Genomic DNA, 22592 nt, shown 5'->3' with positions numbered 1-22592 from the left:
GTGTATCATAAAGTGGATTTTTCGTTTAGTTTTTTATTGTGGCAATATTGAGAGAATTAAACCCAAGGCCTCATACATGCTAGGCAAGCCCACTGAGCTACAGATACGGACACTATTTGATTTCATGCCTAAGGAAACAGAAGTTCAGAAGAGAGCAATGTTTTGGTCAAGAACTCCAGTCAGTGACTAGGACAACATTTCACTTTTTAAATTATTTGGGTGACATTCCACCACCTTACAATTGAGAACATAGAAGTTGTGCAACTATTGAGGCATAGCTGACTCATTAGTTTCCAGAACCCTATTGAAATGCTAGAGAAGACGGCACTGACAGTTCTTTGGAAAGATCAACAAAATGGATGATGTTTTGGTTTGACTAGATGTACTAGTGAAGTGTCACATGACCAAGTCAGGACTGGGGGAGGAAATAGAACCACTCGCCTTGTAGGAATAGCAATGATTGTAAGGGAAAATTATGAGAAGCTGTGATGAGAAATGTCAAGAAACTTAGAAAAAATGAATGTATTACTAGTGAAACAGTGAAGAACTGACTCATGAAGAAGTCTGGTATCTGATTAGACCTATCACAACTAATCAAACGGGGTTCATCCTCAATTTGTGGTCATAAAGCCAGAGCAGGAATCAAGCAAGGACTTGAAGCAGAAGCCTTGGAGAACTGGTGCTTGCTGGCTCACTCGCTGGCTCCCTCACAGGCTCAGACCTAGTTAGCAAGCCTTCTTATTTAGCACAGAATTACCTGCTTAGGGCTGGTGCCACCACAAGGGCTTGTGCCCTTCGTCAACAATAAATAATGGAGACAAATCCCCACAGACATGCTTCTGCAAGATAGTCTGAGTAAACAATTCTTCAAGCAAGTCTTTCCTCTCAGATGACCCTATGCTGTGCCAAGTTGACAATTAAAGCTACCTACCTACCAAACACCTCACCTACCAAGTATCATAGGGCAACCACACGACAATTAGCTGCCACCCACCTGTCAGCTGTTTACTGTTCTGACCCCATGAGCTTATAGCTTCATGGGAAGAGGTTATTGTGCCACATAGTATTAGCATCAGGAAATGATAGAAAATAAAAATTCAAAATTGGAGGATCAGTTTCTGCTGAGTATATAGTATTTTCATCATTACGAAATTGAAGAATCATAAATCAAACCACTGTTATCAGGAACTATCTATTCTTGGACATATAGTTCAACAAACAGGCACAAGGTTTTCAAATTGACCCCCCCAAAAAAAAACTGGTTGAAAGGAATGAAATAATTAAACAACTTTTAGAGTTCATAAATCACTGGGCTTAATTGTTAAGATGACAGTACTCTCTGAGTAGAGCTACTGATTCAGTGTTCAGTGTTGGTCAACATTTCTACTACTCTCTTTCTCTTTTCTTTTCTTTTTTTTTGAAAACAATGGGCATGCAGATTCCAAAATTCATCTGGAAATACAAGATATCCAAATAGTCAACTTTTTCAATAGTTTTGAAAAAGAATAGAGTTGGAGAACTCACACTTCCAATATTAAAACTCACAGTCAAGCTACTAGATTAAGACTGTGGTACACAGTCAACCAATAGACTGGAAGCCTAAAAATAAACGTGCTCTCTATGGTTAGTTGAAATTTTTAAATTAAGTGTTTGTTTCCTTCCAATTGACAAAAATTGTATATAATTATGGCGTGCAACATGACATATATATATATATATATATATATATATATATATATATTATATATATAAATAGTTAATCTCAATTGTCAACGTTATGAGATCTAGAATCATCTGGGACATGGGCCGCTGGGCATTCTTGTGGTGAGTGACCTTGACTGGGTTCACTGAGGTAGGAAGACACGTTCTGTGGATGGTACTGTGTCTTGGGCTGCGAAGCTAGGCTGTATAAGTAGAGAAAGTGAGGTGAGCACAAGCATCTGTCACCTTCTGCTCTGGCTTTTGCATGAGTGTGACCATCTGCCCTAAGCTTCTGTAGCTATGACCTCCCCCACCATAGTGACCTGGGAACTAGAACTATGAGCCAAAGTAAACCGTTTCTCCCTTAATGTGCCTCTGCCACACCGACAAGAAAAGTGACTAGGATACCCATGGAGTGTCAAAACCAAGCTATTAAACATATACATGTTCTCACATATGTATCTTTTTTTTTTTTGAGGTAATAGCACTGAATCTGCTTTTTTAGCATTTTTGAAATATGTAATATACTCTTATGAAATATTGTCGTTTTCTACGACAGATCTCTTGGATTTAATTCTAACTGAAACTGCGTGTCTGCATCTTTCCTCTCTCCCAGCCTCTGATAACCATTCTATCCTCTGCTTCTATGGATTCAGCTTTTTCAGCTTCACATATACGTGATTTTAAGTATCACTTTTCTTCTGAAGCTGGCTTGTGCTCTACTTAGGTTTTTATTGCTGTGATAAAACTTCACACGATCATTAGCAACCCGAGGAAGACACGGTTGGTTTGGCTTTCAGTTCGAGCTCACCATGAAAGGAAGTTGGGGTAAGGAGCTCCAGGAAGGAACCTGGAGGCAGGACTGAAGCAGAGGCCATGGAGGACCATCGCTTACTGGCTTGCTCCCCTTAGCTTCCTCAACCTGTTAATTAATTACTTATTTACACCCCAACCATAGTTTCCCCTGTCTTTCTTCCCACCAGTCCTTCCTCTCACTCCTTGGCCCATCTACTCCTCTGTTTCTCTTCAGAAAAGGCCAAGACCATCTGCCCAGGGTGGCACTGCACACAGGAACCGGGACCCTTCCTTATCAATCGCTAATCAAGAACATGACCCATGAACTTGCCTTCAGTCCAATCTGATGGAGACAATCCCTCAGTTGAGATTCCCTCTTACCAGATATGTTTAGGTTTGTGTCAAATTGTCAAAAATTAGCCAGCATAGCTGGTTTACCTTACTGCAGTATCCTCCAGGTTGATTAACATTGTCAAAAATGACACACTTTTCTTCTTTCTACTGGACACATACCCCACATTTTCCTTACCTATTCGTTTATTGACAAGGCTCTTAGGTTGGTTCTATTTTGGCTATTAATAATAATACTGTATAGGGCTGGAGAGATGGCACAGCGGTTAAGAGCACCACTGCTCTTCCAGACATCCTGAGTTCAATTCCTAGCAACCAACCACATGGTGGCTCACAGCCATCTACAACGTGATCTGATGCCCCTCCTGGCATACAGGCATATTCAATAAAAGAAAAAAAAAGTGTTAAAAATAATACTATACAGAATATGATATGTAGGTATCTTCGATAAACTAATTTAATTTTGGGAGGGGATCTAAACCTATTACTGTATCTATTAAGCTGTACTGGAGCCCTATTTTAAAAATTTTGAGGACCTTCTATAGTGTTTTCTAGTTTCCATTCCCAAGACAATAAAAGGGTGGGAGTGGGATAGAATTTTCAACACGTGGTTCTGGAACAGGTATATATTTAAACGCAAAAGAGTAAATGTGGACTCCTATTTCATGCCGCACATAAGGTTAACAAAAATGTATCAAAGGCTTAAACATAAGATGAAAAACTAGAGAGGAAAATATATGTACAGCAAGGCAAACATGACACCCTAAAACGCTCAGCTTCCCGCTCTGCTTGGATGTGATCTACAAGAACCCGAGTTCTTACATTCCCTGTAGCCTCGCTGATTCTGACCCCAAGGGCCTCCACTGTAGCTTCCCATTTGATCTCACAGTGTGACCCTATCGGGGCTACTTTCATGGACTCTGACTTTCCCACACACCACCTGGTTTCCTCAGGTTTCCTTTGAAACCTCACTAGAAGCCTCTGAGACCCTGCAACTCTTGCATTTTGCCTGCCTGCAAAACCAGAGACACATGGGAGAAGTCAAGGTCTGCTGCGGGGTGTGAGTTGTTCTTGGGCCAGTGGAGTCACAGGTGCAGTGGTTTCTGAACGCCCTGCTGCCCTAGGCAACCATGAGTAAGCAGAGCCTGAAAGCCCCTTCTCAGGACACTTCCCTTGAACTACTGAGCCTGCGGTGGGCGGGGCCCCTTTCGTACTGTTCCGGTAGAGTGAGTGCCCTTGGCTTATTTTCACCCTCCATGTACATCTTTGACCGAAAGATCGTGCTTGTTTCTTTTCTGGTTAAGCTTCAGTTATTTTAAAATCTTGCTTCTCTGCTCCTCCTTGCTTTAGACCTGTACATTGCGGCTAAGTAGTGAGCGATGACCTCTGTCATGGTCTAAATGCCGTGTTGTTGCTTAGGGTTGTTCTCTTTGCTAGATAAGCTAACCTGTCTCCCACGAAGTCTCAGGAATAGACGATGTGCGTCCAAACTCTTTGTCACAACACAGCGAATTCCCAGCATAGCTCTCACTTCTGGCTGAAACCTCATCAGTCTTTGGCTCTTTCGTTCCATGTTCCCTTTTGACTTCTGATTTCCTGCCTAATTTTCCCATTAAACTCTGCCTACTGCTTATTAGGTCCCCTCCCCCAGCCTATTCCCCTGAACTTTATGTAAACAAGTTCAAGTTCAAAAGTTTCCCTGTAGCATCTCCGCTATAGTAATGACCACCTAGCTTCTCTGTACTTTTTTTCTTTCATTAGTTTTTCATCAATAGCAAATATCTAGAAGGAAAACCTTAGGAAAAGAAAGGCTCTTTTGGTTTGAAGTTTTAAAGGTTTTAGTCTGTGACTGGCTGGACCCATTGCTTTAGGCCTATGCTAGCCCATCATGGCAGAAACTCACCAAATCAAAGTCCCCAGCTCAAGACCAGGAAGCAAAAGGGATGGGTTCCACAGTCCTTTTTGAGGGACTAACCTCCAATGGTCCTAAGACCTCCACTAGGCCTTACATCTTAACATTTCTGACAACTGTCTAGTATTAAGTTGGGGACCAAACCCTTAAGCCTTTGAGGTGTTTATCTAAACCACACAATGATCTTAAACATTATTCTTGAGTAGTAATACCTAGCCTAGGTAAACTCTGACTCATGTTATTGACTTGGCACTATCTGAAGCTAGGATGTGCTGCTTTCTGCTAGAGTTTGACGTGCTCAAGAGCCTTGGTTACATTCTCTTCCATGCTGATTTCTCGTATGATGGATTCCTGGACAGAGATCCTTTCAGATAGCAAGGGCATTAAGAGATCTACTAACCATGGAGTGGAGAGATGGCTCAGCAGTTGAGAGTACTTGTTGCTCTTGCAGAGGACCTGGGTTTGATTTCCAGCACCCATGTGGTGGTTCACAACCATCTGTAACTCCAGTTACCAGGGATCTGATGCCCTGTTTTCATGCACGCAGGCAAAGCATTCACACATAAAATAAAATGAATAAATCCAATAAGTAAAAATAAAGATTCAAAAAAGAGATCTGCTTTAATTTTTAACATTTTTAAAGTTTGAAAATTCTTTGGGATTTATGATATTTACCTAATTGTGCTAGAAAAATAAATTATAACACTGAAGCTAATGTTAGAATGGATTACAGAAATAACTATGTTGTAAGTAGCAGTGAACATGCATATGATTTAAATGTTGAAAGCAAATATTTATAGGAATTGACCAATAATTTAAATAGCTGAGAATAATGATTATGGGGGATTGTGGTGCTGGGGTGTCACTGATGCCTGAGTTCTTGCTAAGCACATGTGAGGCCCTGGGTGTATTAGCTACTTTTCTATTGCTATGGAACGAACACTGTCACTAAGGCAGCTGATATAATACAGCATTTAATTTGAGGCCCATAGTTGCAGAGGGTGGTAGAGTCTATAGCCATCGTGGTGGGGATGGCACTGGACAGACAGGCACAGCACTGCCACAGTAGCTGAGAGCTTACTATGAGGCAATATTTAGGCATTATTAAACCACAAGGGGAAAAGAGAAGCTAATTGGGAATGGTATGGACTTTTTTAAACTTCAAAGCTCACCTCCAGTGACATACCTCCTCTAGCAAGGCCACACCTCCTAATCCTTCCCAAACAGTTCCACCAACTTCAAAAACACTTTCAAACATATGAGCCTATGGGGGCCATCTCATTCAAACTACCACACTGGGCTTGGTATGCAGAAACAAACAAAAATAAAACAATAAAAATGAACATCTATTGAGGATTGTGGCAAATGGAGTATGCTGGCTCTAATTTAAGGCAATTAAATTTAATTTAAGTGATAATATCCTCAGCAGGAGAAACAAAACATACCCATGAATTAACACATGGGAGAGGCTAAGCTTGGCAAGATTGTTGCCAGTTTATGGCAACATCCTTACCAAAGCAAGTGACAATATAAAACAAGAGCATTGGCCGGGCGGTGGTGGCGCACGCCTTTAATCCCAGCACTTGGGAGGCAGAGGGAGGCGGATTTCTGAATTCGAGGCCAGCCTGCTCTACAGAGTGAGTTCCAGGACAGCCAGGACTACACAGAGAAACCCTGTATCGAAAAACAAAAACCAACCAACCAAACAACCAAACCCGAAAAACAAGAGCATTGAACTCTGTCTCATACATGCACACAAATACACATACATATGTACATATATACCCACCTACCTGCATACACACACACGTTTGGTTGAGGGTCTTTTTCATTTTTTGTTATTTGAGACAGTACCATATAGAGCTCAGTATGGACTTGAGTTTCTGCTCTTTCTGCTTGCATCTCTAAATGCTGGAATTTTATTCATGCACAATTGTTTCCAGGCTTGCATTGCCATATATTATTATCAAAAGAGACAGCACAAGGGAGGAAAAAATGAGAACGGAAATATCGGCCCTTGTATTTAAAGAATAAAGCTTGCTGGGTGATGGTGGAGCATGCATTTAATCCCAGCACTCAGGAGGCAGAGTCAGGTAGATCTCTGAAAGTTCAAGGCCAGCCTGGTCCACAGAATGAATTCCAGGACAGCCAGAACTATACAGAGAAAACCCAGAGAAAAAAAAGATTAAATGTTAGGAAGCATTTTTCCTAACACCCTGTATTTGAAACACACACACACATACACAATCAGAACACATGTGCCACACACACATATCTACATATATGTATATGTATATATATATGTATATATATATATATATATATGCACTGAAAGCAATAACTGGTTTGACTTACAATATATATTAATGAGGTTACAAATGATCTTAGAGCCAGATGACCTTATTAGAATCTTTTGCCTCTTCCTGAAAAAAAAAATCAAATTTCCCATGAACAAAAAAAGCATGCTAGGTCCATTAAAGCCATAAGGAAAACATCTAGTTGTGGCATTTTAAGAGTTAGCTAAACACTAGCCATTCTTTATAGTCCATACTTTGTCCTGAAAGCTTTCTCTCTGCCTGACGTAGGCCATCTCCTGTGCTGATTGATACCTTGTGTTATGCATCATTCTCTGGTGTTTGGTTTTCTCTTATATATAAATCTAAGGAAAGTCGAATCTCTCCCAGATGCCTTGAATGGGTGCCTCTTCCATGCTGTAACTCATGGGTCAAGGCTGATTCTGATCTCAGGGCTATTCTTAGAGTCCCGTGCTCCTTAGCTTTATTGGCATGGGAGGAATGGTCCAATCTTCAGGGATATTTTGGGTCCTGGGTGCTCTGGAATCTTGAGTTGTTTCTTAGGGGCACAATGGAGACTCCTTGTACCTCTAGTGAGCTCTTCACACTCGAAGCCGTGAGTAATTCGTGAATCTCAGGGTGAGAAGGGATTTCTGGTGAATCAGGGCATTGGATGTGTAAGCTACATTGGCAGGAGCTTTAATTGATACTGTCCCCAGAGACCACATGTAGCAGAGCTGGTCGGGCATTATCTGGAAGTTCAGTGATTTAAATGAATCTTGAAACCTAATAGGTTACTTTCCACGCTGATGGAAGGTTAAAATTTTCTTTTTTTTTTTCTTGTGCATTTGTGTTCACGTGCGTGCATTTGTATGTATGTAGGAGTGTATGTGTGTGTGTGTGTGTGTGCACCTCTGTGTGTGTGTGTGACTGTTGACACAAGGTGTCTTTCTCCGTTGCTCTCGACTTTACTGAGACAGATCTTCTGCTGAACACAGAGCTTACCAATGTTAGCTTGCTTTGAGGATTCCCTGTTTCTGTTCCCAAGTGCTAGGATTCCTGGCAGCATTTACTTGGGCACTAGGGATCCCAAGTCCCGCCCTCACACTTGCGTGGCAAGTGCTTTATCCACTGAACCATACCCCCCAGCCCCAAGCTTAAGATATTTAGTGGGCATAGAATGATAGTTAGTATAGACCCAAGACCCAATACACCCTCCCCATCTATCTCCACTGAGATTTCACTTGCTGGCTGCTTCTCTTATGTAGCAGAGGATGGCCTTGTCAGGCATCAATGAGATGAGAGGCCCTTGGTTCTGGGAAGGCTTGATGCCCCAGTGTAGAGGAGTTTGAGGGTGGGGAGGAGAGAGTGGGTGGGTGGGGGAACACCCTCATAGAAGTAGGGGAGGGGGATGGGATGGGGGTTCCGGGAGGAGGAAATCCGGGAAGGGGGATCACATTTGAAATGTCAATAAAGTATCCAATTAAAAAAAAAAAAAAGAAATTCTTGAAATTACTTTACTAAGTTGGTTAGGTACAGCAACTCAATACATTTGCAGATGCTTTATTCCAGGGACCCAGATTCTTTGTGCATAGGTATCAAAGTCTTGAAGGGGATAAATTCTGCTCTGTTTAGTTCAGATAAGAATGGTATTTTTTACAAGGAACTTGGCTAGAGATCCCGAGTCAAACTGCAGATTAGCTTGATTGACGGAAAGAATTCTTTGGTCTATTTTTTTTTTTATTTCATCTCCTAAGGTATTTTTAGAGGAACATACATTCTAAGTGTACACTGTGGTCATTCTGATCTGTCACAAATGCTCTTTGCTGCAGAGATCTGTTTTTACTGTCCTATGCAGCACCCTGGCTGTCATTGCTGTGGGCTCTAGTAGCCTGGCTCAGAATGGGAAGTCTGTGTCTTAATCAGCTCAGACACACACACACACACACAACTTACACACACAACTTAATCATAAATACACACACATGCATACACACACAAAACTTAATCATACACACATATAACTTAATCACACACAAACATACACACATGCACACACAATCACACACAACTTAATCACGCATACATAACTTAATCACATACAAACACACACACATGCACACACACACACACACACACATGCACACACATACACACACACACACATCTCTTCAACAGAAGCTTCAGCAATGATGTCTCCCTAGATCCAGCACGCCTATCCCTAACCCTGTCTCTGCTCAGAATTCTAATGACATTTTGGAAATGCAAGTTGGCCACATCTCTCTTTCACCGGACAGCAGCCCAGGACTTCAGTTGCTCTTAGGATACAGCAGAACTCTGCCACACTTTTCTCTGTTTCTCTAGTCAGGATTAGAATTCCTGCCAGATTCTTCCATTGCTCCAGGCTTTCTGTGCTCAGGCCACATGAGTCTGCTGTCTGTTCTTAGCAAGCCCATGCACTCATGCGAGTGCATGGTATTCACACACACACACACACACACACACACACACACACACACACACACTCACACACACACTGTTCTCTCTGGCTGGAAGGTTCTGTCCTATCCTCTTGGGACAATCCTTACTTTTCTACTAAGCCCCTCTGCTGTATCACACGAGCTCATAGCGTTGGCCTGTCTTCTATCATGAACATATCCATTGTCTCTGTAGGATAACTGTGACGTCACCCTTCTGGAAACGAGTGTCTCTGACTCCCGATCAGCCACCTTGTTGCTTCTCTTGCATCCAGCCCCTGCCATCTGAAATCTCCTCCCCAGTCTGAGCTTTGTTTATAGAAAGATGCAATCTGCACTTAGCTTCCTAGTGTCCAGAAAAGCTTCTTTTTCTCTTTTTGGAGTGATCCACACCCTGTTCTAAGGTCACTCTGTTCTCTGAGTGAGATCTTGTTGCTCTGACCATCTCCGAGGCTCTCTGACCATCCTCATGCCCCTCCTGAGCAGAATTCCAAGCTAAGACCACAAAGTACAGCGTCAGTAAGAACAGCTGTACATAAGAAGAATCTATTTTCCAGCGATGATGACAGTCATTAAGGAGCTGCCTAGAGTGTTCCTGTGCCTCTTAAACAAGAACTAGATGTGCTTCACTTGTTGCTATAAAACCACTCGTCCTGCTCTAATGGAGAAATGACAGCCGTAAGAAATTGCAGGTTAATCATCAAAAACCATGATGTGAGAAGTTAGTCTAGAAAAATTGAGATTGACTAATTTACTCATAACAGCAATGCTGATTTTCTTGTAGATTTCTTCCTAATAAGTTTTCCAGAGTTATGAATGTATTTGCAGAATCCGCTGTTGCAAAACAGCATGCTGTTTGACCAAGTACAGCATTTGTTCCGGAATGATAGTTTTTCTTTCCCTCATTTTCTACACCGTCATTGGCTTTCAGGACATCCCATTTCCTTCACCATCTGCTGTTATAACAAATAAAACACCAAGCTCCTCCCCAACCCTGTTGTAGACAGCAGTTTCTCTCATGGCAAGGGACTAGCTCCAGATTTAATGTAGTAAAATTTATTAATTTAATTAATAAAAATAATGTAGCCCTAATCAATGCAAGCCCAACTCTCTAGTTTATCTAATTTACTCAAAAAACAAAACAAAACAAAACAAAACAAAAAACAACCAACCAGGCAAGCAAGCAAAGAAACAAACTACCCCAAGCCTGTAATTTCTGATATCTGGACAGCCTACAGTGAACAATAACACCTGTCTGTGACTGCCTCCCTGATCAGGTGATGCAGGCCCAGTGTATCAAAACAGAAACCGAGTTCTACATGCGCAGCCGCAGTGAGATAGTGAACGGACAAGGGCACACCATGGGGGCACTGTACTGGCAGTTGAATGATATCTGGCAGGCTCCTTCCTGGGCCTCTCTTGGTAAGTATCTCTTTGTGTGAGGGAAATCAATGCCTGTGTGGAGAGGGACTGGGAAAGCATGGAGCCTGAAGAATCAGATTACCTCAAGGAGAACTAGGCCAAAGAGGCTATTCCCTGAACCCTCAGTGAACTCGGCTGCCCCCAACAGTCTTTCCGTGAGCCCGCTATTCTCAGCAAAGTCACAGCAGGCTGTGGAGGAGTGGGTTCGGGTATGGAGAGCCCAGGTGTGATATGGGGTGGAGAGGTGTGTGTATGGACCAAAGGTCAGTATGAGGTGTCTTCACCAATCACTCTGTATCTTACTCTCCTACCTCACCCTGACCCCAGACCTGGAGCTCTCGAGCTCATGGATTCACTGAGGCTGGTCAGCCTACAAGCCCCGAGGATTCCCAGTCTCTTCTTTCCCAGTGTAAGGCATGCTGACCAGCTTTTTACATGGGTGCTGAGCATCTGAACTTGCATAGCAAGCAGTTTACCAACTCCCCATCCTCATTTCGTGAACAGTCTCCCAGTCCTCAATCACATAGGACTCTGCATTTATTTAAGAGGTTTTATTTCAGGGCCCAAAGGGCATTTACCTTGTTCTGCGTGGAAGAATTCTGCCGAGCAGAAGGTTGGCTCATGTAAATGACAAAGTGTCCCACTCGATGAATCTGACTTAACGCTATAAAGTCTTCATTACATGCTCCGTCTGTGCCTTGGAAAAGGTAGCAGAGTCAGAAATGCAAGTAGGAAAGGTTGCCACCTGAACCAGCTCAACGAGCAATAGGTGACATGCCTGGCGTGGAATTTGCGGTTTGAACGATTTCATCTATGTTTGTATCTCTAAAAAGCTAAGGAGTCAAAATGGGTATCTGACCTTTGGTAGAGGGAATCGTGGGATGCTATAGGGGCAAAGAGTGACACTGCCAACTGGCAGTCTCTCTGCTCTAACGGTTGTCGTATGTCATACATGAGACTGTAAGTTATCCCAGGAGCCATCTCCCACGAGCAGAAAACTTCCCCAGTGAAAACCCAACTGGACTGGCTTGTCCGTACCACGCTTCTCCCACCACGCTGCTCTAAGTAAAAAGGAACCATTGGGAGTGAGATTTTTCAGACGTGAAATTTTGCAAAACTAGAAAGAATTGGGGTCTTGTCTTTCATTCACCTCCACAGCTTACATTGTACATCTCATGATCACCTCCCTGTCTCTGTCTTTCCCCATGTGTTACCACCTCCCTGTCTCTGTCTCTCTCAGTGGAGGCAACTGTGCCTCTGTGTTCCAGGCTCTGTCCTAGGTTCCCTCCTGGGCACCATCCCTGAAACACTCGCTGTGATCTGTTTTGCAAGTAAGAAAACAGTCCACAGAAGTTAGGCAGCAAGCCCAGTGTCCTGAGGCTCAGCGAGCTTTGGAGGCTGCTTGAATCACCCCAGTTTTGCCTCTTTAAGTACAATCTATTAATCATTGCACTGTCTTTGATTTATCGCTTCGAAATGGCTTAGTCACTAAATTGCTTTATAGTTGAAAAAAAAAAGGATAATCAGGATGTTTTTCTAAAAATCATGCAGCTGGAAAAAATTGTTATCTGTTTAGTTAATTAAATCTTTACTTCATTTCCCTCCTCCAGATAGTAGCTAACAATATTTTATTTTATACATCCACTTCATGAGAAGGTTTTTTTTTTTCTCCACCCATTTTTCTTTGTCTTGTTCTTTTGGCCTGCAGAAGTGGTTCTTTGTCAGGGAGAATCTTTATTCTCAGACAGATTTTGAGAAAGGAAGAAAATTAAAAAGTCGAATGATAAGCCAAGTGGTTTGAATAAATGTACCCCATAGGCTTATGTATTTAAACACTTAGTTCCCCAGTGGTAGTACTGTCTGGGGAGGCTATGGAACCTTTAAGAGGTGGAGAAATCGTGCCTCAGGAGGCTTTGTGGGTGTATAGCCTCGCCCACTTCCTGCTTTTTCTCTCTGCTTCCTCTGTGTGGCTACAAAGTGACCAGTTGACCCCTGGTACCATGCTGTGCCTTCTCTGCATTGTAGACTCCCTCTCTGGAACCTTATTAAAGATCTTTTGATTATGAGACATATCTGCTCCTGAGAGCTCTCTAGCGCGCTCTCCCCCTCCCCCCTCCCTCTCCCCCTCCCCTCCCCCTCCCCTTCCCCTTCCCCTCCCCTCCCTCCCTCCCCTACCCCCCTCCCCTCCCTCCCTCCCTCCCTCCCTCTCTCTTGTTTTTCCAAGACAGGATTTCTCTGTGTAGTCCTGGCTGTCTTGGAACTCACTGTAGGCTGGCCTTGAACTCACAGACACACCTGCCTCTGCCTCCAGAGCTGTAACTAAAGGCTTGGGCCACCACCTCCCAGCTGAGAAGCCAGTTTTTTCCTCTCTGGAACCTTAAGCCCAAACAAATCTTTTCTTTTGTAAGTTACTTTTGGTCATGGTATTTTATAATAGCAATTCAAATATAACCAATTCTGATCAAACCAATTCAAAGAAACCAAAGGTGGTTCAGCCTACTAGGCATCTGAACCAGGCGTGGGATTCTGGAGAGTTCTAGCACTTCCAGATTATATTGGGGGAAGGTATTATTAATTGCCATGGATTTAATCTGATTCTGAAACAAATGTTTGTGTAGTGCCTGTTTTGCTTTGCCTAGAAGATTTTTGTAGCCATGGGCAAAGGGGACTGAAGTCTAGATAATTCTTATGAATGAAATTTTGTAACAAGCATCGGTTCATGCTGCCCACGAGCCTCTCCTTTATGTGTGTGTGGTAAAACAGAGCACTGGTAACCAGCATACTGTGGTAAAACAGAACACTGGTAACCAGCGTACTGGTTTACTCTTGTCACTCCAGCATGAAGCGACTCAAGTTTGAAAGCCTAGGGATTAGGGCCAATCTGGATCTTGATCTCAAACAAAACAAAACAAAACAAAACAAAACAAAACAAAAATCGAAAGTGCATTGATGTGCTGAGCTTCCAGAAGCAGGGCTGTCTCTGAGAAAGGCCTGTCTTGGAGTAAGATCTGGGCTCAAGGTGCTGCCCCTAGCATGTATCAATTAAGTGCTTGAGTCTTCCTTTGGAAAATAGGTAGTTCCTACCTACCTTTATCTTTCTGATGGTGTGAACTTCTTATGAATCAGTCTCCAGAACCGATGGTTGAGTCATTAGAACACTAGGTTTGCCCTAATACAAACTCCTTCTCACACACGTTCTTCAAAAACTTCTGACAAACCCAACTGCTGCTCCTGTGGGCCCCGCCCCCAGCTGCTTGCTCATGGTGTCTCTGACTCTCTTGGCTATTTTCAGAATATGGAGGAAAATGGAAAATGCTGCATTACTTTGCTCGGCGTTTCTTCGCTCCACTGTTGCCAGTAGGTTTTGAAGATGAAGGTGTTTTTTATGTCTACGGTGTGTCAGATCTTCACAAAGACTACCGTACAAAGCTCACCGTGAGTTACTTGGATATATATTTTTTTCTGTCTCTAAAGTTGAGGGCAACTTTTAGATGACTTTTTAAATTGTTTGGTGATATTCTTTTGGGAATGAGCAAAGGAGAAGTTAATCCACCTCAAGATGCTTTTAATATTTGTAGCATATGCTTGACTGTGTAGACATACACTATTCAGGCTAATGTCTGCCACGTATTATATAACCTGAGCAAAACCGTTATCATCTTGGGGATTCAATTCCCTCAGTTGTCAAATAAAACTAGTCTGTCTCCCTTAGTATTATCTACGAAAAATGAATAAAAGAATTACATGAAGAACTGGGCAAAGTGCTGTGTAAGTGTAAGATTATCACTGTGAGAAGCTGGGACTGGTTCACATTTCCCAGAAGTGGTGAAAGGGGTGTGGTAAAGTTGAAATCAGTAAAACTATCAAGAACAGGTACATAGAAAAATAAACTTGTGTTGTCAGTTTAAGTCAAAAGGAAGACTTAGAAACCTTTGGCTGTCTCCAGTTTAAACAATGTCACTAACACTGGAAACAGGTTCCGACTACAGAAGACCTGCAGTGTGCTGAGTTCTTGCCATTTTTAATTCTCGTGACAGGCAGTAAGGTTTTCAATGTTGTTCTCCTCATTTTATACGTGGAGAAATGGATCCTGGGTAATGGAAGTTGAGTAATTAGTTATGTGGCTAGAGCTATGAAGGGCAGGGGCGCAAAGGCGAGTGTTACGGTCGATGGGCTCTGCTGTTCTGCTGTCCAGCCAATATTCCTCTCTAAATAGACAAGCAAAGTGGTAGGCATGAATGGTCCTTGTCATTCTTTTCCCCCCAGGTGAGGCTTCGTCACTGGAGCTCCCCGAAGCCTGTGTGCTCCCTGGTGAATTCAAGTATTGTGATTAAGGCCGGGGAAGCTGTGGTTCTATTCAAGAATCCGGTGTCTAACCTGCTGAAGAGATGTAGAGGTTGTACAAGGGAAACCTGTGTGGTTTCCTTTTACCTTTCAACTGACAACGAACTCTTCAGCCCAACCAACTACCATTTCCTGTCCTCTCTGAAGGATGCTAAAGGGCTGGTCAAGGCCAACATCACTGTAAGTGTCTCTTGTCCAGGGTCCAGTAGCCTGTGGGGTGTTCCTTTTCTTGGGCAAATGAGCAGCTTCCTGGTGCTTTACCTTTTCATACTGCTAGCCTGAGACCTGGGGATGGTCCCTCTCTTCCTCCTGGATGCTAAGACTAAATCATTTTTATTTCTACTTCAGGATTTGTTTGCAATCAGTTTCTGCTACACTGTGGTGCCCTGTTACCTTTCGTTGGTAGGGCTGCAATGGTGGAGAGGTGGCTTCTACACAGATTGCATCTCCTCCGGGCTCCGGGCTCTGTTCTCTGCACTCTGTTGCATAAGCCCTGGCTTCCACGATATCTTGTGATCTTGTTTCACAATGAGATAACCAGTGCACAGAGCGTCAGGCAGCAAGCTCAGTGTCCCAGGGCCCAGTGCACAGAGCGTCAGGCAGCAAGCTCAGTGTCCCGGGGCCCAGGAAGAACAGTGACTGAATCATTCGAGTTTGACTCCAGTATAGTTCATTAACCACTCCTCTGTCTTTGAGTCATTGCTTCAAAGTCCCTTAATCACCAAATCTCTTTATAATTGACAAGAAAAAAAAAAGGATAATCAGGACATGTGGTTTTTGTTGTTGTTGTTTCAAATTAACTCAGCTGGTAAACCTGGCATCCATCTAAGTTGATTGAAAACCTTTCCTTCCTTTTCTCCCTCCACATAAAAACAGACAATATTTCTCTAGAAACTTTCATTCTCTGTCTAGCCAAATTTCAACTTGTTACATAGTTTAATTGAGATTTTAAATTGACTTTAGAAAGGATAATATAAAAAGACCTGGTTTTTTTCTGAGTTCGAGGCCAGCCTGGTCTACAGAGTCAGTTCCGGGACAGCCAGGGCTACACAGAGAAACCCTGTCTCGAAAAGAAAAAAGAAAAGAAAAAAAAAGCCTGTTTTTGTTTGTTTGTTTGTTTTTGTTTTTTTGTTTTGTTGTGTTTTTTTTGTCTTTTTAAAAGAAGTTAAAACAACTGAAAACATCCCTTCTCTGGAACACGAGGTAGAACAGAGATGAGGAAGTACCTGTGTGCTTATGTCAATTTCTATTTTTCTTTTTTAAACAGCAAAGCATGAAACAACCTATGATGTCCTAATGTGAAAATGTCCTCAGAAGGCTTGTGTATTTGGTCCCCAGTGGGTGATGCTGTTTGTGGAGGTTGAGGAAGGTCAGGCTTCTTGGAGGCAGGCTTTGAGAGTTTAAAACTCACTTCACCCTCCCTGCTTTGTGCTTGTGGTCCAAGATAAGCATCCTCAGCTTCTGTTCCAGCTGCCCGGCCTGCTCACTGCCGGGCCTCTGCTCTTCCGTTATGGAATCTTAACACTCTGCAAGTATGAGCCCAAACAAACCCTTCTGGATGTTACCCTGGTGTTTTACCACAGTGACAGAATGACTGATGTACAGCCGTAAACAGCAATGACAGCTATATAATAGTCACATTCAAAATCTATCAACTTAGGGACTTTGAAATCATAGTGGTTTGTTGTCGTTGGTGAGATGGCTCAGTCACTAAAGTGCTAGCAAGCACGGACATCTGAGTTTGGATCCCAGAAAACCCAAGTAAAAAGCCAGTTGTGGCAGCTTATTTCTGTAATCCTAGCATTGGAGAGGCAGAGGCACGGGGGAGTCCTAGGCCTTGCTGGCCAGCCAGTCTAGCTGAACTGGAGAACTCTAGACTCAGAGACTCTGTCTCAAAAAATAAAGTGGATAAGGAACTTTAGAGGGTACTTGACCCTGACCTGTGGTCTCAGTGTGCTTACTTGTGCACACACACACACACACACACACCTCTAAATGACTTAATTTGTTTTTAAAAATTCATTTATTTGTTTATTGTTTCAGCTAGACTTTGGTTACTCATGACAATTGGGAGTCAGATAGCAGAAGGGCTTCTTGTTCTATTAGCATATCCATGAAACTCATCCTGCTAATAGTGTTGATTAGCAGTTACTGTTCAGGGTACTTACTGCGCTCATCTCTGTGAACCCAGAGCTTAAGGTCAAGCCCAGCTGTGCTGTAAGGCACACATCGATGTGACTTCTTTTTCCAAAGTAGGCATCAGAGAAAGCTAGGCCCTGGCGCCTCTTTTGGCCTTGCAGCAATAGAAGCCAAGGCTTGCCTGGTGCCTCCTGGCCTGGGTGGGGTAAGCCATATGGTCTACTTGCTTGTGTCTGAATTGGGGGCTTCACTGGAAGAGGAGGTGCCAGGATTTGGGAGCATGCGGTGTAACTTCATTCCTGAGTTTAGGAGCTCCACAGTTGTGCTCTGAAGCTAGGCCCAGTCCTAATTTTTTGAAACAGTCACTTAAGCCACCAAAATGCCAAGTACCCCTTTGTTGGGCTTTCAGCTTCTCAGAGATAGTTTCCTTAATAACTGGCAAATGTATGCATTTTCTTGGCTTGAGAAGACAATTGGTAATTTTTCCGCAGACTTAAATCATTTTTCCAGATACTGGCAAGTGTCACAGCTTCACACAATATATGACTTTGGCAGCTCACCCTGAAGTGTTGGGAAATGCGTTTTTATTAGGCCCACATAAATGTCTAGCTGACAGATGTAGACTGCAGCTCTTGCTTGTCCTTCATTTCACTTACCTTTTTTATTTTTTCAGGTCAGCATCTCTCAGAAGGGCGATGTATTTGTTTTTGATCTGAAAACGTCAGCCATCGCTCCCTTTGTTTGGTTGGATGTAGGAAGCATCCCAGGGCGGTTTAGTGATAACGGCTTCCTCATGATTAAGAAGAAGCGCTCGGTACTGTTTTACCCTTGGAAGCCCACCAGCAAGAGTGAGCTGCAGAAAGCATTCAGAGTCACCTCCCTGACAGATATCTACTGAGGAGGCGTGGGTTGTATTTCAGTGGACACTGGGGACAAAGCCTTTCTCAAGCATGGCTGGAGAGGAAGGCAGCCTGCGGTAAAGCTGAAGAAGTATCTGCTGCCTGGGGTGTTATGACTTCCCATGTCTCCAGTTTGAACAGTGAATACTGTTTGTTCATCCAGGTGAAGTCCTTAGACAAGGTCACGCCCAGGTATTCTTGAATTTTCCAGGATTGTTTTTTTTTTTTTTTTTTAGGACGTTGTTCCCCAGCTAAAGCACAGTCAGAAGACTTATACACCCGATGACCTTTTGGGGAACCAGTAGATTGTGACATGATTGTATGTGTGGAACCAAATGTGGAGGTTCTGAAGTAATGTAGACCTTTCGTAGCACTATGAATTCTACCCACTGAAGATGGAGTGTGTGGCTATGATTGCCAGAGGAAATGGGAACTCAGATCCTATAATAGAGATTGCTTAATGGCAGCCATATTGATTGTTGGTAGACAGGGAAGGGGCCTGAATGTTGTATTTGATTACAATCTTCAGGTAGGATTCCTTTTTTCATAGTTTGGCAATAACTTTTTCTTAAAAGACCAAGAGTGTGATGTTTCTTTAAAAAGCAGTCTAGGCTGATTGTGGCACCTTCCTGTAGTCCCAGCCCTCTGGAGGCAGAGGCAGGAGGAACACAAATTCAAAGTTGGCCCTGACTATACTGTAGGATTTTTCACCTCTCTTGGTTCTGAATGTTCTTGTGAGCTTTAGGTTTAACACTGATTCTGATGAACTCTCTAATCCAAAGGTACGAGCCACATTTAAACTCACTGGCTCTGGTGTGGAAGTGGCAAAAAAATGTTAGTGAATAGCTATTTTTGGGTACTGGTTTGTGGGCTTTTTGGTACTACTTTTATATTTTTTCTATATATTTAAATTATATAAAAAACTATAGATTATATAAATTGCATTGACAACTTGAAAGTTTGTTTGCACTCTGCTTAACATTGAATAAATATTTCATTGCATGCAAAGCTGTGTTGAACATTCATGTCTGCTTGACAAATGGGAGACTTTGAAGACTATAACCCAAGATTACTAGAAAGCATTCACAATTACTTAGTGGAATGGACAGGTAATGAGTATTTTATTTAAAACCAAGACTCATTAACTAATGGCTTTATTTTTAGCACTGAGAATCTCTAGGCTGAGGAACTCTGTAAAGAAGATAAATACTATAGGCCATCTAATCTTTTTCCTCAGTACCCAAGAGCTTTGTCATTTTATAGACACACACGAACATAGACTCTCTCACACTCGTGTAAGGCTTCTCAAGGACTACACCTCGCAAGGTGCTGAGGGCAAGGGAAGACTGTACTCTTCTTTAACTGGGTGAGTTCCCTGGGAGAAGCCTGTAAAGGCTTTGAAGTTGATAGACTAGCAGCCATACACAGTCTGCATCCTGTGGGAAGTGTGTACCCAGCACAGCAGTGTAAAACTACTTAATTTTTAAATGCGTGGAACCAAATTCTGAGGTATTAGCACTTCAAAATGCTACCTACTGAAGAAGAAGGGTGTAGTTATTAGTCCCAGAGGAACTAGGCGCTCTCTAGTCTAGGACTAGGGAGGTGACTTGAAAGTTAAGAGCACTTACAGCTTTTTCAGAGGACCAGAGTTAGGTTCTCAGCACCTATGCATCCTTGAACAGCCTGTAAGCCCATGTCAAAGGATCTAATACCCTCTTCTGGCCTCTGTAGGTATCTGCACACATATAACATGCATGCATTGCCTATACACAGATGCATATATATTTAAAAAGTTTGAGACTTTTTTTTTTTGAGGAGCTTGTTGAATGGTTCTTTAGTGTGAGTTTGCTGATGACAACATCCTGTCTCAATGCTGGCTATACTTTATAATGTTTACATTGTTTATGGCCAAATTAGGACTGTAACCCTGAACAAAAAAAAAATGGCTTAACTTCTGAGTTCTCTATTCCTGTGGTAAGATGGGACCAGTAATCCCTCTTGTTTTGTTTTTGCAGAAGAAATGAAGTAATTTAGCTCAAAGATGTGTCTGCAGAGATGAAAGGGCTGCTAGCCACGCCTCTCACGATTCAAAACTGCATTCTGAGGCTTTTTAACTGCAGGACCTTGGGCAGTAGCTTAAGTTTTCTTTGGCGGAACACGGTATTACTGTTAGGTAACGACAGTAGCCAGCTGTTGTTCTTCAGAGAGCCTGTGTGCCATTTTGACAGATGTTTTTGTCCTGGTTACTGTAGTTGATCTAGTCTGACGTGCTTGCTCTCAGGTTTGGGTTTCTGAGTTCTTTCCTTGGTCTTGGTGGGAAAGGCAAGGTAGAAATGGCAGGATCAGGTCTCACTGATACAGCCTTGCAAAGTGAGTTCCAGAGAGGTCTGGTGGCTGGACCCACTTCCCAGAAAGTGGATCTTCCCATTCCCAAACAGGGAGCAGTGCAGCTAAGTCTCTCCTTTCATGTGCTGCAATTATTTTTCTCTCTTCCTTCCTACTTGGCTTTTCATTGTGAGGCATTGTCACACCAGGGAAGCCACTCAGAAAATAAGCAGAGTGATGTCGTTCTCTGCAGGAATGAAGGTGAACTGGAGAGACCCAGATATGTTTGCTAACTTCTCAAAGTGACAAGAGACCGTGAAACAGGAGAGCTATTCCCCTGGGCTACCTCAGAATCTGAGGCATGTTCTCAGTTTAGGGAGACGTGGAGAGGAAAAACAGACCAGCATTGTTTATGTGGAAAATTCAGAGCATTTGATATCATTCCTGGGGTGATCTTTGACTAAATATAATTTTATCAGTGAGGACAGGAAACAAAAGCTATTTAGCAGAAAGAATACTTTTAGGACTTATTTACTTTTGTTTTATGTGTATGAGTGTTTTGCTTGCCTTTATCTATGTATGCCTTATGAGTGCCTGGAGCCATCAAAGATTTCCTAGGTTCACACAGACAAGCAAATATAGAAATAGAAACAATAAATCTTTTTTAATAAGGAATTCCAGATCACCAGGCAGTGCTCCCAACTGCAGTCAGTCCTTATGGCCACCAGCCTTCCAATTACTTCTGAGATTCTTGCTGCAGAGAGAGAGAGAGAGGGGCCCACCCTTGAAAGCCTGTCAGTGAATCTGTAAATAGATATCCCAGGTGGGTGGGGCTGGGGTCTGAGAGTGATGGGCACCAAGTGCCTTTCCCCAAGAACCTTACAGACCTCTACAGGTGGCAGGAGGGGACACACCCCACTGCTCATATAATTGGTACGCTTCAGCCCTTGCTTCTTCTGCTACATCCTCCAAGCCACTCAGTTCGTCTGTGGAATCCCCTACCTGGCTTCTGCAGGAATCAGAGGCCTGAGTGGAGGGTGAAGGGTGATGGTGCTTCCAGTTGTCCCCGCTTTCTCTGAGAATTGTAAAAAGACCGCACGCCCTTCCCCTCACTGTCTCCTATGCCTGAGCCTTCTCCAAGCCCTGTCTGCCCAAAGCATTAGTCATTATTCCAATAGCCTTACCCAAAAGGACAGTCTTCAGTGTCTCCCTTGAACCCCATACCTGAAATCTTTCAGAAAGGGCATTTTATCCAGCATTTTAAAAAAAGATGTTTTTGGAAACATGATAAAATGAAAACATTTCATATGGGTCTCTAAAGGGTTTTTTTTTGTTGTTATTTTGTAATTGATACATAAGAATACGAGATCAGCTGGTCAGCTAGGCTGGGCTCTGATATGCGAGCGGAGGGTTAACCTGCCAAGGCATCTTTGAGCCTTTGAGCAGGAGCCAACCAATAATGGGCTCTGCAGAAATAAGGACATTGTGTCACTGTCTCGTGTTTGATAAATATCCTTCTTCATGTTTGTTGACAAGGGTCACCATAAAGGGGAAGTTTGCAATAATAATGCAGTTTGATTCCTTGTCCCTTTAACAAGATTTAGCATGCTCCCCTGTGCTGGCTCATGCTGTGCACCGGGCAAGATACCAAGTGACACCACACACACACACACATTACCCAGAGTTCTCAGGAAGGGGAACATTTCTATTTGAAAACTGGCATGCGTTCTTGTCTTGAACGTATTTGAGAGCATCCTCTTATTATTCTGTCATTATTTATTATGGCCCTCATAAAAATTATTGGGTCCTAAGAGACAATGTATACGTTCCCACTTTTTTGGAGCAGCTATTACTGGCTGGCCAGCCAACAGCCAGAGTGTCTGCTCTGAGAGGAGACTGTGACCTCCAGAGAGTGAGTCATACTTTGTTATAT

The 22592-nt window shown here is 42.9% G+C and overlaps 1 protein-coding gene across 1 annotated transcript in view; it reads left to right on the top strand.

Moving 5' to 3' along the window:
• Manba (mannosidase beta) overlaps positions 1-19342 on the top strand; it is an 87487-nt gene extending 68145 nt beyond the window's left edge. The window contains exons 14-17 of the mRNA XM_028760483.1: positions 10808-10952; positions 14245-14387; positions 15219-15476; positions 18109-19342. Coding sequence (XP_028616316.1) covers positions 10808-10952; positions 14245-14387; positions 15219-15476; positions 18109-18333 — 771 coding nt within the window. The 3' untranslated portion in view covers positions 18334-19342. The remainder of the gene's footprint in view (positions 1-10807; positions 10953-14244; positions 14388-15218; positions 15477-18108) is intronic.
• Positions 19343-22592: the final 3250 nt, after the last annotated feature.

The sequence above is a fragment of the Grammomys surdaster genome, unplaced genomic scaffold (assembly GCF_004785775.1).
Source record: "Grammomys surdaster isolate TR1022 unplaced genomic scaffold, NIH_TR_1.0 126531, whole genome shotgun sequence".
NCBI classification, from domain to species: Eukaryota; Metazoa; Chordata; class Mammalia; order Rodentia; family Muridae; genus Grammomys; species Grammomys surdaster.
The sequence above is the reverse complement of the archived record's forward strand: the minus strand, read 5'-3'. Positions and strand labels throughout refer to the sequence as shown.